An 11,722-nucleotide genomic window follows, 5' to 3' on the forward strand; every position below is an offset into this window, starting at 1 on the left:
CTAGTAATAAGTAATTGCTAGTAATGCCTAAAGTTTGATCCTTTTCAACCCAGACCATTCTAAGATCATCTATTTTCAACCCCCCTGCTATGTGCAGGTCGCCAACCACCAGACCAGGCTGCCCAGAGCCACATCCAGCCTGGCCTTGAATGCCTCCAGGGATGGGGCATCCACAGCCTCCTTGGGCAACCTGTTCCAGTGCATCACCACCCTCTGTGTGAAAAACTCCTTCCTGATATCTAACCTAAATCTCTCCTGTCTTAGTTTAGAACCACTTCCCCTTGTCCTGTCACTATCCACCCTTGTAAACAGCCATTCCCACTCCTGTTCATATGCTCCCTTCAAGTACTGGAAGGCCACAATGAGGTCTTCCTGGAGCCTTCTGCAACCTAAACAAGCCCAGTTCCCTCAATCTTTCCTCATAGCAGAGGTGCTCCAGCCCTGTGATCATCTCAGTGCCCTCCTGTGGACCCGCTCTAAGAGCTCCGCATCCTTGCTGTTCTGGCAGCCCCAGGCCTGGACGCAGCACTGCAGATGGGGCCTCACAAGAGCCGAGCAGAGGGGAACAATCACCTCCCTCCCTGCGCTGGCCACCCCTTCTTTAATGCAGCCCAGAACAGTTGGCCATCCAGGCTGCAAGTGCACACTGCTGGCTCATGTCCAGCTTCTCGTTCACCAGGATCGCCCAAGAGCAGGGCTGCTCTCAAGGAGTCCTTCCCCCATTTTATATAAATACCTGGGATTGCCCAGCCCAAGTGCAACACCTCACAGTTGGCCTTGTTGAACCTCATTAGGTTCACATGGGCCCACTTCTCCAGCTTGTACAGGTCCCTCTTGATGTGAAACTAACAGCTTCAGAAAATAGCAACGTTGTTACATTCTCTGTGTGAATGGTAGATGATCTGCACTGAAAAAAGTACCTCCATACACTAGATCAGGCTGAGAGTAACATCCTGCAGCTCATCTATGCTCTGCAATACATCCAGAGTATCCCTGAAATGACACAAAGTCTCACCTCCATATGCCATCCCCTACACAGTAAAAATTATTCTAACAGTATTCCATTTTGCATCGCAGGAAATTCAAATTTTGGAGGATAAGCTGCATCACCACTGCATGTCACTAGAGTCTTATGCAGTTGTAAGTCTTCCCCTGGGTCAAGACAATTCCCCCAATCCCCCAGTGAACATTAGTCTCCTTGAATCAGTTCAACAGCATGCACAACAGGAGGCACCACAGTCACTATTCAGACAGCCATGTATGGAGAAAGGAAAGTCCTTATTCATATGTTTTTCTTGTACCTATTGCTGGTCATCACCAGCAACTGAAACAGAAACATGCATTTTCAGCCCGACTACTTCCTGGAGAAGTACCAGGGTAAAGGTTGCCATGCTTATGCAGTGAGTGCAGCAATCCATAAAAAGCTGGGTGAACAGTAACACCAGAATAATCATCACGAATATTTCTTCCAGTTCCTCTGAGTTCAGCTTGTAACTGTCTCTGCTTCTGACTTTCAGAAGTAACACAATGCAGAGTTCCTCAGCTGAGCACTGAGGGCAGTATGGTCCCAAAAATACCACACTCATGAAATGTACTATTGACAGAGGCCCTCTACGCAGAACTCAGCACTGTTTTACCAGTTTTCTCATTTTCTCATCACACCTTAGAGAAGTGCAACAGTTCTTGCCAACGCAAAGACACAACGCAGAGTCACACCTCAGACTGTCAGCAGATCCCTTAAAAACCAATGAATATGTATGTTGATCCTGCGTGTGCAGTCATTCTGTGGTCAATTGTCTGAGAAACACTGGTTGGAGAAGATGGTCCACAACCTTCAGTTAGGGATCCCAAGTCAGCAGAACTCTGTAGTCAACCCTAGTGATCTGAGCCCCTCAACAGCATCCTTTGGTGTGCAATTACACTAGAAACTATAAACGCAGCAACATTTATTTGTTTCTAACCTTTACTTCAAAGCTGCTGACTCAAAAGCCAGCATTTTAAAAGGTAACACACGCCATATAAGAAGTTGTTTTCCACAGTGCCAAAGCTTTAGAATTTATCACTTAAAAGCAGTTGTTTAAACTGAACTGGAATCGAGGATGAGTTATAGCCTTAGCTTAGAATTGATGCAGACACACTACAAATGGCTGACAATTGATATCAAAGTTAAGTAGCCATCACAAGAAATACCTGGCCCCTGTTTGGTCTCTAAGGCAAAAAAACTCACACAGGCACCCACACTACATAAGCTAACAGCATGACCGTGTGAATCACTACTAAAGGGCAGGCCAGTCAGGCTCAACCACATCAGCAAACAAAGTCACATGGAGCTCTGAACAGCACTTTTTCTGAAATGAGCTCCACATGTGGAACAGCATTCTACATGAAGCTTTTGCTTCAAATACCAGGAAGAGACAATTTCAATGTGAGCTAAACACAATCAACCACCCTTTAGCATAAAAACAACACAAACTTTCTTGTCTTAAAATACATTCAGTCCTAACAATTTGGTTCTATATCAAGATGGAAGACTTGTTTATATTCCAGGAAAGCCAGATCTAACAAGATACGGCCCAGTGAGACACATTGCTTTGTAAGACTTTCAACTCCACCTTCTAAGTATTAGGCCCAGAACACAACAACTTTCAAGCAGTTATGCAGACAGCTTCTGAATCAACATGACGGCATTTTCAGTGCTCCTTCAGAATTTATGCTTTTCAGCACCAACCCATGCCTGTCATACTAATCTCACATAGCTCAGCTGAGTAGACAGCACAGACAACAGGGAAAGATCCCACAGTTGAAGGCAGAGGTTTTCAACTGATATATCTATGGCATCCCAAAAGAAATTAGGATCCTCTTGCACAGGCTCTTCTGTGTGCTTGGTTTACAGACATAATCCCTGAACACCAACCAACTCCAAACACCTCTTAAAAAAAAAAAACAAAAAAACAGACCAGAGAGAATTGTCTATAATTGTCTATTTCCTTCAATTCCAGCTGCTTTTCCCAGTCATCCCATCAATTTCTTAATGAAAATGTAGCAGTCAAGATGTTCTATACAACACATGCCCCACATAATGCATTTTAATCCAGCTTTAATTGACTGTAAGAGGAAGGGGAGGGGGGGAGGAAAAAAAAAAAAAAAAAGGCTTTCACACAGAAGCAATTTTCACACATTTAATGTAACGGCACCCTAATCAAGTTTACAGTACTTTTTGTCTCCACTAGATACTGTGTTTCAAAAGTATAATGGGAAAAAAGGGAAAAAAAAATACTAGTTATCCTGAAAGTTTAAAGAACTCAACTATTCAGAGTTGCATATGCATAAATGCCTTCTTAAGGATTATGATTTGTACTTTTCACTCTTACATTAAAAAAATAGCTTTAGCTGGGTCTTCTCACAAGATATCAAAGATGACAAGAATCAATCATTTCAAACTTCTCAAGGTTATATGAGGACTTCTGTTAACAAGCCTACCATGAAGCAAACACTATAAATAGGAAAAGAATGTGCAAGAGCTCCAAGTGAGTGAGATGCACAACATGTTTTGCAAGCTTGTGTTCTGATAGCCACAAACTGAAGACAGCTGCCTGAGGAAAGCCTGCCTGAATCTCTTAAGTTAGAGTCTACTTAAAACATATCCACTGCAGAAAGCTATAGAGATAGATAAACGCTGGGAGCTTCTGTCCTACCTGTAAGGTTCTCCTTTGGATGTTACCTTTGATGATCAAAGCAAGCAAAAAGGTCAATTTTAGAAGCTCTAGGAATTACAGTATGTATTTACTTGTTTTCCCATGACACATAATTAAGAGAACTTGTCTGTCTTTTATTCATGTGACCAAAAAGAACAAACAAAAACGCAGGTATCTGTGAGAAAGTAATTCAGGTCTCTAAGTTAGTAATTTGTTCAGTCGGATGTCCGTGTAGTACAAATCAGACAAACTGACTCGCGTAGGACTGATGGAGTCAGAAATCTGCATGAATTACAATTTTCAGTTCAATCATATTAATTACACAGAGGAAACTAAAACATCTATTTGCACAGAAAAAGAGTGGAAATAACAGACATTCACATACGCCCCATCATTTTTCCAACTATAATATTGCACATTCCAACAATGTTGCACAAATTACTGGCTTTTTATAAAGACCATGTATGAGGTATTAGTCCATTAATAAATAAAAAAAATGGAAAAGCACTTAATATAATGCAATAATCCATTCCAAGTATTTAGTGAGTGAAAACAGAACAAGTGATAATACGCACCCTTGCGGGAAAGGTTAACATTACTTAGCAAATAGTCAGCTTTCAGTATCAGTTCACTTTCAGTATCAGTTCAAGAAGCAAAGAGTTAAACTTTTCTTTAAAGATCTTAAGAATTCAAAGCCTATTTATAACACTCCTGTTCAAAAACTTATTTTGCTCATGCAATCCATTTGAAAGGTAAATTCTCCTCATAATTTTCAACAGATAGCAACGTGTGTGTGATAACCTTACTAAAGAACTTTTGGGTTGATACATATTAACTTCAGTTAATGTATATTAAGAGTTGTGTTTTTGGTTTTTTTTTTTTGTTTGTTTGTTTGTTTAAAGGAGTTTATACTGGTTACAGATTTCCATAGCACTGAAGTTGTTACCTATTAGCCCTGCCTGTTATCAGACACCAGCATCACAAAGTTATTAGGTGAATATGGGAACTGTAACTTCCAGTTTTACTATTCCTTTATGCCAAGAGTTTACCTTTCAAATCACAAAGCTGAATAATCTCTGCTGACAGGTAATAAATATATCCAAACACAACCTATTTCTTATTTAGACTGTTCCAGAAACACTAGGAATCTGAAAGTAAGCTTATATGTTTAAGTTTGCCAAAGCACAAAGGAGAACTTAAGTTCAACAAATGGAACTATGGCAACTACAGTGCACACATGATAATTATGAGAAGCATAAAGCAGGATTGTATTCAATATGCTCTTCTGAATCTTAAGAGATATTTGTGTTTTGGAGAGGTGGAGTAAGAAACATACTATGTGCATACACAAACTTGCATACATCAATAGCCCTTAAGCGAGTGAAGGGTTATTCATATCCTCAACCTACATCACTCTCCTAGGTGATGAACAATCTTAGTATATTTCCTTTTTCATTTATTTTTAAGTTGGAATATACATGCTTTGTTTCTATTTTGTTTGATTTGCAATGCTGGACAAAGTTGCAAAGACACAGTTTTATTTCCGCTGCTATTTTGTGCAAATTGTTGAACTTGTGGACTAAGTCCACATTCAGTAAAAACCACTACCGAAAATCTGAAAGGCATAATAAAAAAAGCAGCACTTCAGAATAAAGTATCACCACTGCTAGAAATTCATGCACCAGTAACTCAAACATTCCTGAATTGGCATACAAGAATTATATTATATTTCTAAAATTAAAAAAAATATATCATATGATGAATTTACTGAGCGCTTACTAAATTGAAATACAAAATTTCCTCTGTTGCAAGATTATTTCTCTCCTCTTTTAAGTAGTTACTGAGGCGTTTAGCTCTTAATTGCATGTTGTTTCTATTCTGAGAATTAGTTCCATCTATAAATTCTTTATAGCAGTTAAGTGTTTTTAAGAATACACAGTTCAAAGATCTCTTTCCATATTAGCACATAACCAAAGAGAATTATGGAGGCATCGAAAGAAGAAGAGATGAAAAGAAAGGAAACATTATTGTCCAGAACAGTCTGTGTATGTAGTAACCATGTTTCCTCGTCTCTGAGTGACAGTCCTGCAGTGCTTGCTGGATCCATGGAACCTGTTGTCAGTTCGCACTGCGTGTCGGTGTGCATTTTCAAAGTCACTAAAAGAAAACATCTTTTCCATATTTTCAAACACATCATCAAACAGTCCACCTCCAAAGGAGAACTCCTGGAAAGAACGTCTTTGCCGATTGTGAGCTTCCCGATGACTTCGGAAGTGATTTTCAAAGTGCTTTTTCGACCGTGAGTATTGACTGAACAGGTCATAGTCTTTGAACAGATCATCAAAGTTGAAGTTAAATGATGACTGATGAAATGGGCTTCCATTACTTCCTTGTCCTCCGTGACGGCCAAATTGATCATATTCTCTTCGTTTATTCTCATCTGATAATGTTTCATATGCTATTTCCAATTCAAAAGAAAAAAACGTTTTAAAATGTCAATTGCATGCACATGAAGACTACAACCAAACACACAGAACGGCCTTTCCCCCCTCCTGCAATGAGATATCCTCCAAGCTAGACTTTAATTGAATGCTCAAGTCCAATCAAGATTAATATTTAACTTCCTACAATCCAAAATCAGTTGTTTCAAATTAATTACAGCTATTTACTTATAGTAATAGTTATACTATGAAGGCAGATTACAGCCTCAAAATTTTTAATTCACAAAACACTGTTTAGCTAGCAATAAAAATTATTGCTTATATTTGAAAGAAAACAGCAGCAATGGCAATGCAAAAGACTGAAGGTAAGAGGATGTGCTAGAAGCTCTCCCTGAACAAGTAAATTGCCTGCTGCATTCTTATCACAGAAACAGTGCAGTGTCTGCAAAGCTACTTGCAGGCAGACAGGAAGCACTAGCTATGCAGGACTCAGAATTAAGTGATAAGCTAAACATTAAGGGCAAAAGTAAAACAAAGGAAATGAATTACCTATTTGTCTAAACTCTCAACATTTCAGAAGCTTAACAATAGAACTACATTTTTTGATTGAGTATAACCAAAATGGAATTAGATTTCCATCTGTTCCTTGGTCCAAAACTACAGCTACAGCTGTTTCAAGGCAGAAACTGACATATAAAATACTCCTTGTAATTAGAATATGCATTTCGAGCACTACCACTTTCTTACCTGTCAAGGGTTTCCCAATTTTTCTATACAGCTCAACACATACTTAGAACTCCCACTTCCTCCTTTAGCACTGTAACAGCTGCTGTTTCTAAAAAGACCACCCTTTCTTTTAACTACATTATTACCCCTCTCTCAAAGTAACTGTTCTGTAAACAACAAGATAAAGCTCACAGTTGAGAGAAACACACAAGATGGATGGATGTGATAAAAACCTACGGGGAGCATAAGTGAGAACATCTTATTCTTCAGCAAACCTTGTCATGTTCTTCACTTCCACCAATGTATTTTCATCACAGAACACTCATGAAAGGTGCATTCTTAGGATAGTTCAGGTTGGAAGCGACCTCTTGTTTACTGCTCTGCTCAATTAAGTCAGTTATGAGATCAACCTAGTTCCTCAGAGCTTTATCTTCTCATTCCTGAAAAGTCTGCAAGGATGGAATGTGCACAGACTGTCTGGGCAACCTGTTCCAAGCGCTGCCCACCCCCTAGGCAAAGAAAGCTTCACCTTGTAGCCACAACGAAACTCCTGCGCCTAATGTCTCTTGTATTTCCACCACAAGCCACCAAAGAGCTTTTCTGAAGGTTTTTTTTTTTTTGTTTCTTCTTGAAGCCCTAGTAATCCTGAGCTGGATCTTATCAGGCAGATCAAAGGTACAGTCACTGAAGTATACTCCTAGGGCTAAAGTTGTCCTACTCCCACATACTTTTGTGAAAAGAGACTTCAGCCTAGAAGTTCAGTAGGCAGAAATGCATAAACTGCTTAAGAGGCCTGCCTACATACAAAAACAGACACGAGTCAAATACTGACACGTGACATTTGCCACCACAAAAAGTAAAAATATATACATTTTTCTTATCTTATACACTAAAGCAGTATACTTAAGTTAATGTATTTGTTCATAGATATAATTATTGAACAGAATAACAGGACAGCTTATGTCAGAAGGAACTCAAGGATCACCCAGTTCCACCCCCTCGTCATGTGTAGGGCTGCTACCAGATCAGACTGCTTAGAGCCCCATCCATCCTGGCCTTGAACACCTCCAGGGATGGGGCATCCATAGTTTTCTGGGCAACCTGCTCCAGTGCCTTACCACTCTCTCAGTAAAAAACAAAAAACTGCCATACCATCTAACCTAGATCTCCCTCTCTTACAGTTTAAAACCACTCTCCCTCTGTCCTATCACCATCTCCCCACGTAAAAAGTCAATATACAAGCCATGTGTCCAGTTATTTTAAGATTAAGGTATTAGTATACGTTACCTTCAGCAATTTCTCTAAATTTTGCTTCCGCACCAGGACTCTTATTTTTATCTGGGTGGTATTTCATCGCCAGTTTGTGAAACGCCTTCTTGATCTGGCGGTCAGATGCATTTTTCGGGACTCCTAAGATATCGTAATAGCTCTCTGTAGCCAGTATTAGCTCAGTTATCATCAAAATGCAGAGAGCAAATGTGAAGATAGATTGCATAGTTGCCATTTCTGTGGTTTCTAGAAAGAAAAAATAAACATACCCAAACAAGTTATTTCAGGTTCCACAGCAACTTAAAGGTACAACTATAAGCTGAAAGAGTATGACGTGTATTTTTCATGAGTCACTCTGACAGATATGTAAACAAGTTTTTTCCACACACATTAAAAAGCTCCATCCTTTAGCTTTATAATCAAAAAATACACGAATGGAAATCCTGCAAATTCATATTCCACATCTATCACAGATTACTGCTATGTTTTGCTGGGTTTTTTTGCTTGTTTGGTTGTTGTTGTTTTTGTTTTTAAAACATTACCTATGCATTCCCTCAGCAGCTAGAAACTGGACTATGAATTAAATTCACAATGCCTTTCACTGCAACAACAAACAGTTTATGCTGACATACCTGGACTAACTTTAAATCTTGAGTTCTAGGATCATAAACGCAGTGGCTCTGAATTACAGTGCAATTTTCAAAATATACTGAATATACTGGCAGAACAATTCACTGATGAGCTTGAGCAACAGTAAGATCTGAAAACACAGCAGGACTAAAAATCAACTTTAAACCAAGATTGTTAGACACTAATGCTCAACTTCAGGTCATTTAACTGGCCTACGTCGAACACAATAAAAGCAGAACACTCATCTAGAGTACAGAGTTCAGACAAATAGATAAAAAACTTCTTCCACTGCTTACAATAAGCTGGACTTAATTTGCTTTCTTAATAGAATGTGCTTGAAATAAAAACACCTATCAAATCTCTGATAAAAGGAATTCATCTGATAAATATCACTGCATAAATAGGTTTACACACCCAATTCTCAATGCATTAACTGAACTCAAAAAGCAGTTCTCTACACAAGGCAAAATATGCTGTCATTTGCTGAAAGTTTAATAAGCGAATCTTACAGTCTGAGCATCACAAAAGCTAGCATGCTTTAACTTTAGCTGGTACACAACTCAAACATTTGTTCTTCAAAGTCTTTTAAACAATGCGTATCAGGTAAATGAGACAACTGAGCCTTTAAATAGGAAGTCCCTCTAAACTAAATTCATATAGAAGCACAAAAAAACATTAAAAAAAAAAAAAACACGTTTCCAAGAGATAGGTCAAGGGGCTAAAATGAATGTAGTGAGGTCAGAGCAAAAAGCTCATGGAAGATTAACGTACCCATGCCCTCTTAAGCATTTATTTGGCTAGCAGCCTGCATGATATCAAGTGTTATGGAGTAGCAGTCGAAACAAATTGTATTTTCATCAGTATATCTAGACACCAAATGGGCAGTTCTTTGCCTTACTCTTCTTGCATGACACCAGACAGATTTTCAGCACAAGAAGCTTCCCACATTTTTCCACATATTCTTTCCCACCAGTTCACTCATCTGAAACTTTCCCACCTGGACATCAAGACCTACACACACATCCATCCCTCCCCACCTTCTGTGCTTTCCTTCTGCTTTGCACATTTGTCTTCTTAATGTGCCAGAGACCAATTATGTATGCAGAGACCAATTATGTATGCAGAGACCAATTATGTATGCACAATGTGAGGAATATGAGGAAACAAAGACATGCTGCTCCATTCTCCTGGAATGGCAGGGAGGTGGCTGACCTCCCTGCTTCTACTATTAAACACTAAATGGAGCTGAAGAGTTGTCTACCTTCTTCACTAAGGACAAACTCTCTCAGAACCCATGATTTCCAGTCCAAGAACACCAAGTCACTCACTAGTTTTTTGCTCTGCACAAGGCTCTCCATTTATATTACTCTTTATAAGAATTATACTTAGGTTTCTCTTTCACTACAGTTTTACTTTAGGATTTTGGCAATGCCATTCTATGCTCCATTGCTCCTAGTTCTACTTAATTTGTATGGGCATTTTCCCCATTAATTTGTGAAGTCAATCAAAAATTTCTTTGCGTTCAAGAAGACGCTCCTGGAAACCTCTCAAATCTTTTAAGCCAGAAAGAAGAAAGAGAGGCTCAAATGAAGCGATACAACAAATGAAAATCAAATATAAATGGAACTCAAACGTAAACAGCGTTTTATCCTAAGTCCTGTATTTAGATAACATATTTTGAATTAATCAAAGACATTGGATTTTTTTCCCCCAGAGAACAGCTGTTTGATATGCAGTCAGCATCTCAGTGGTGCTATTGCAAATTAAGACAAAACTAAAGGCCAGGTTTGACTTCCCACTATTTTCACAACTGCTTTCATAATGAAGTCTCCTTTAAATACTTACTCCGCATGTTTCTTCTCCCTCAGCTTCCCCAGCAAAGGGAAATGTTTCACTTTCTAGGCTTTCTCCAGTAATTATGAATTCTCAAATAAGTTCTACAAGCTGCCTGGCATTAAGCTTATTCAACAGAACAGCCCCCCACAGCTACGGTGCAGAACACTATTAGGAGCCAGATTTTATTTGGGTACATCTAGCAACAAAATGGGAGGTTTTATGAACACGGATTAAGCACTTCACTCTATTAGATAAATAATTACAGATCTCAACTGCTATTCAGCTCGGTGCAAAAAGCACAGTAACGTCTATCAGAAGCACTGAAGACATGACAGTGATCAATTGGTTATCACTTTATCAGTAGTGCGGGTTTCATCGAGGCATGGCAGGCAGCGTTTGTCACACGCAGAAAATAGAGCAGCCCCTTCCAGCTCGCAACGCCAGCTCCCCATTTATTTCAACGCTCGTCAAGTCTCACACGCTCATAAACCCCACACATCACTGCTCTGACTACGTACAGTGCGAGTTTCATTTCGCGTTACTACCTTCGCAAGCGATTTGTTACCGGCAACAAAGTTCCCCAAGTTTCCCCGTGGCTGCCATTAGGAGTAACGCGATGATTCAGCCCGCCCCGCGGCCAGCACCGCCCTCCTACAGCCCCCTGCAATCGGATTCTCCCAGCCTCTCTCCCCCCCGCCCGCAGGCAGACCCTGAGTTGACGGTAACAGAGTGCGGCGGGACGCTGCCCCAAGCCGGGCTACAGCGGGCGGCCCTACCGAGGAGCCGCAGCCCAGAGGAGCGAACAAACCCACCGCAGGAGGCCCGGCGACCCCGCACCGCCCCCTCAGCGCCTCGTAACCCTTCCGCTCCCTCCGCGCATCGCCACCCACTTCGCCTCCTCCCAGCCCTCCAGCTGCAGCCCCGTCGCCCCTCACCTCACCTCGCCTCACCTCAGCGCCGCCCGCACTGAGGCCGCTGTCCCGCAGCGTCTCGCGCCACTCCCGCCCAACAGCCGCCAGCGCGCGCGCAGTGCATCCCTCCGCGCCCCATCGGCCGTTCCTACACGAAGCGCTCCGCCATTGGTCCGCCGGCGCCACGTGACGCGGGGCTCTTGCCGGGCGGGGC

The 11,722-nt window shown here is 40.8% G+C and overlaps 1 protein-coding gene across 6 annotated transcripts; it reads right to left on the bottom strand.

Annotated features, from left to right (window-relative positions):
- Positions 1-3,808: 3,808 nt before the first annotated feature.
- On the bottom strand, positions 3,809-11,614 carry DNAJB9 (DnaJ heat shock protein family (Hsp40) member B9). Of its 6 annotated transcripts, none has more exons than XM_042872889.1 (3): positions 11,548-11,614; positions 8,150-8,377; positions 3,809-6,153 (listed from the first exon to the last, which is right to left on the bottom strand). In XM_042872889.1, the coding sequence occupies exons 2-3, from the start codon at positions 8,364-8,366 to the stop codon at positions 5,720-5,722; spliced, it is 651 nt and encodes a 216-aa protein (XP_042728823.1). In that variant the 5' UTR covers positions 8,367-8,377; positions 11,548-11,614; the 3' UTR covers positions 3,809-5,719. The 6 variants fall into 6 exon arrangements, with proteins under 6 accessions (XP_042728823.1, XP_042728822.1, XP_042728825.1 ...); XM_042872888.1 differs by having other exon boundaries at positions 11,538-11,610; XM_042872891.1 differs by having other exon boundaries at positions 11,543-11,601.
- Between the last annotated feature and the right edge of the window lie 108 nt (positions 11,615-11,722).

The sequence above is a fragment of the Lagopus leucura genome, unplaced genomic scaffold (genome assembly GCF_019238085.1).
Source record: "Lagopus leucura isolate 7727_CA_CO unplaced genomic scaffold, USGS_WTPT01 Super-Scaffold_100008, whole genome shotgun sequence".
Lineage (NCBI taxonomy): Eukaryota > Metazoa > Chordata > Aves > Galliformes > Phasianidae > Lagopus > Lagopus leucura.

Excerpts from the sequence above, each read along its gene's own strand:
- DNAJB9 (XM_042872889.1), bottom strand. The coding sequence starts at position 8,366 with ATGGCAACTATGCAATCTATCTTCACATTTGCTCTCTGCATTTTGATG. Across the intron at positions 6,154-8,149 it reads ATTTAGAGAAATTGCTGAAG|CATATGAAACATTATCAGAT; the intron begins GTAACGTATACT and ends AATTGGAAATAG.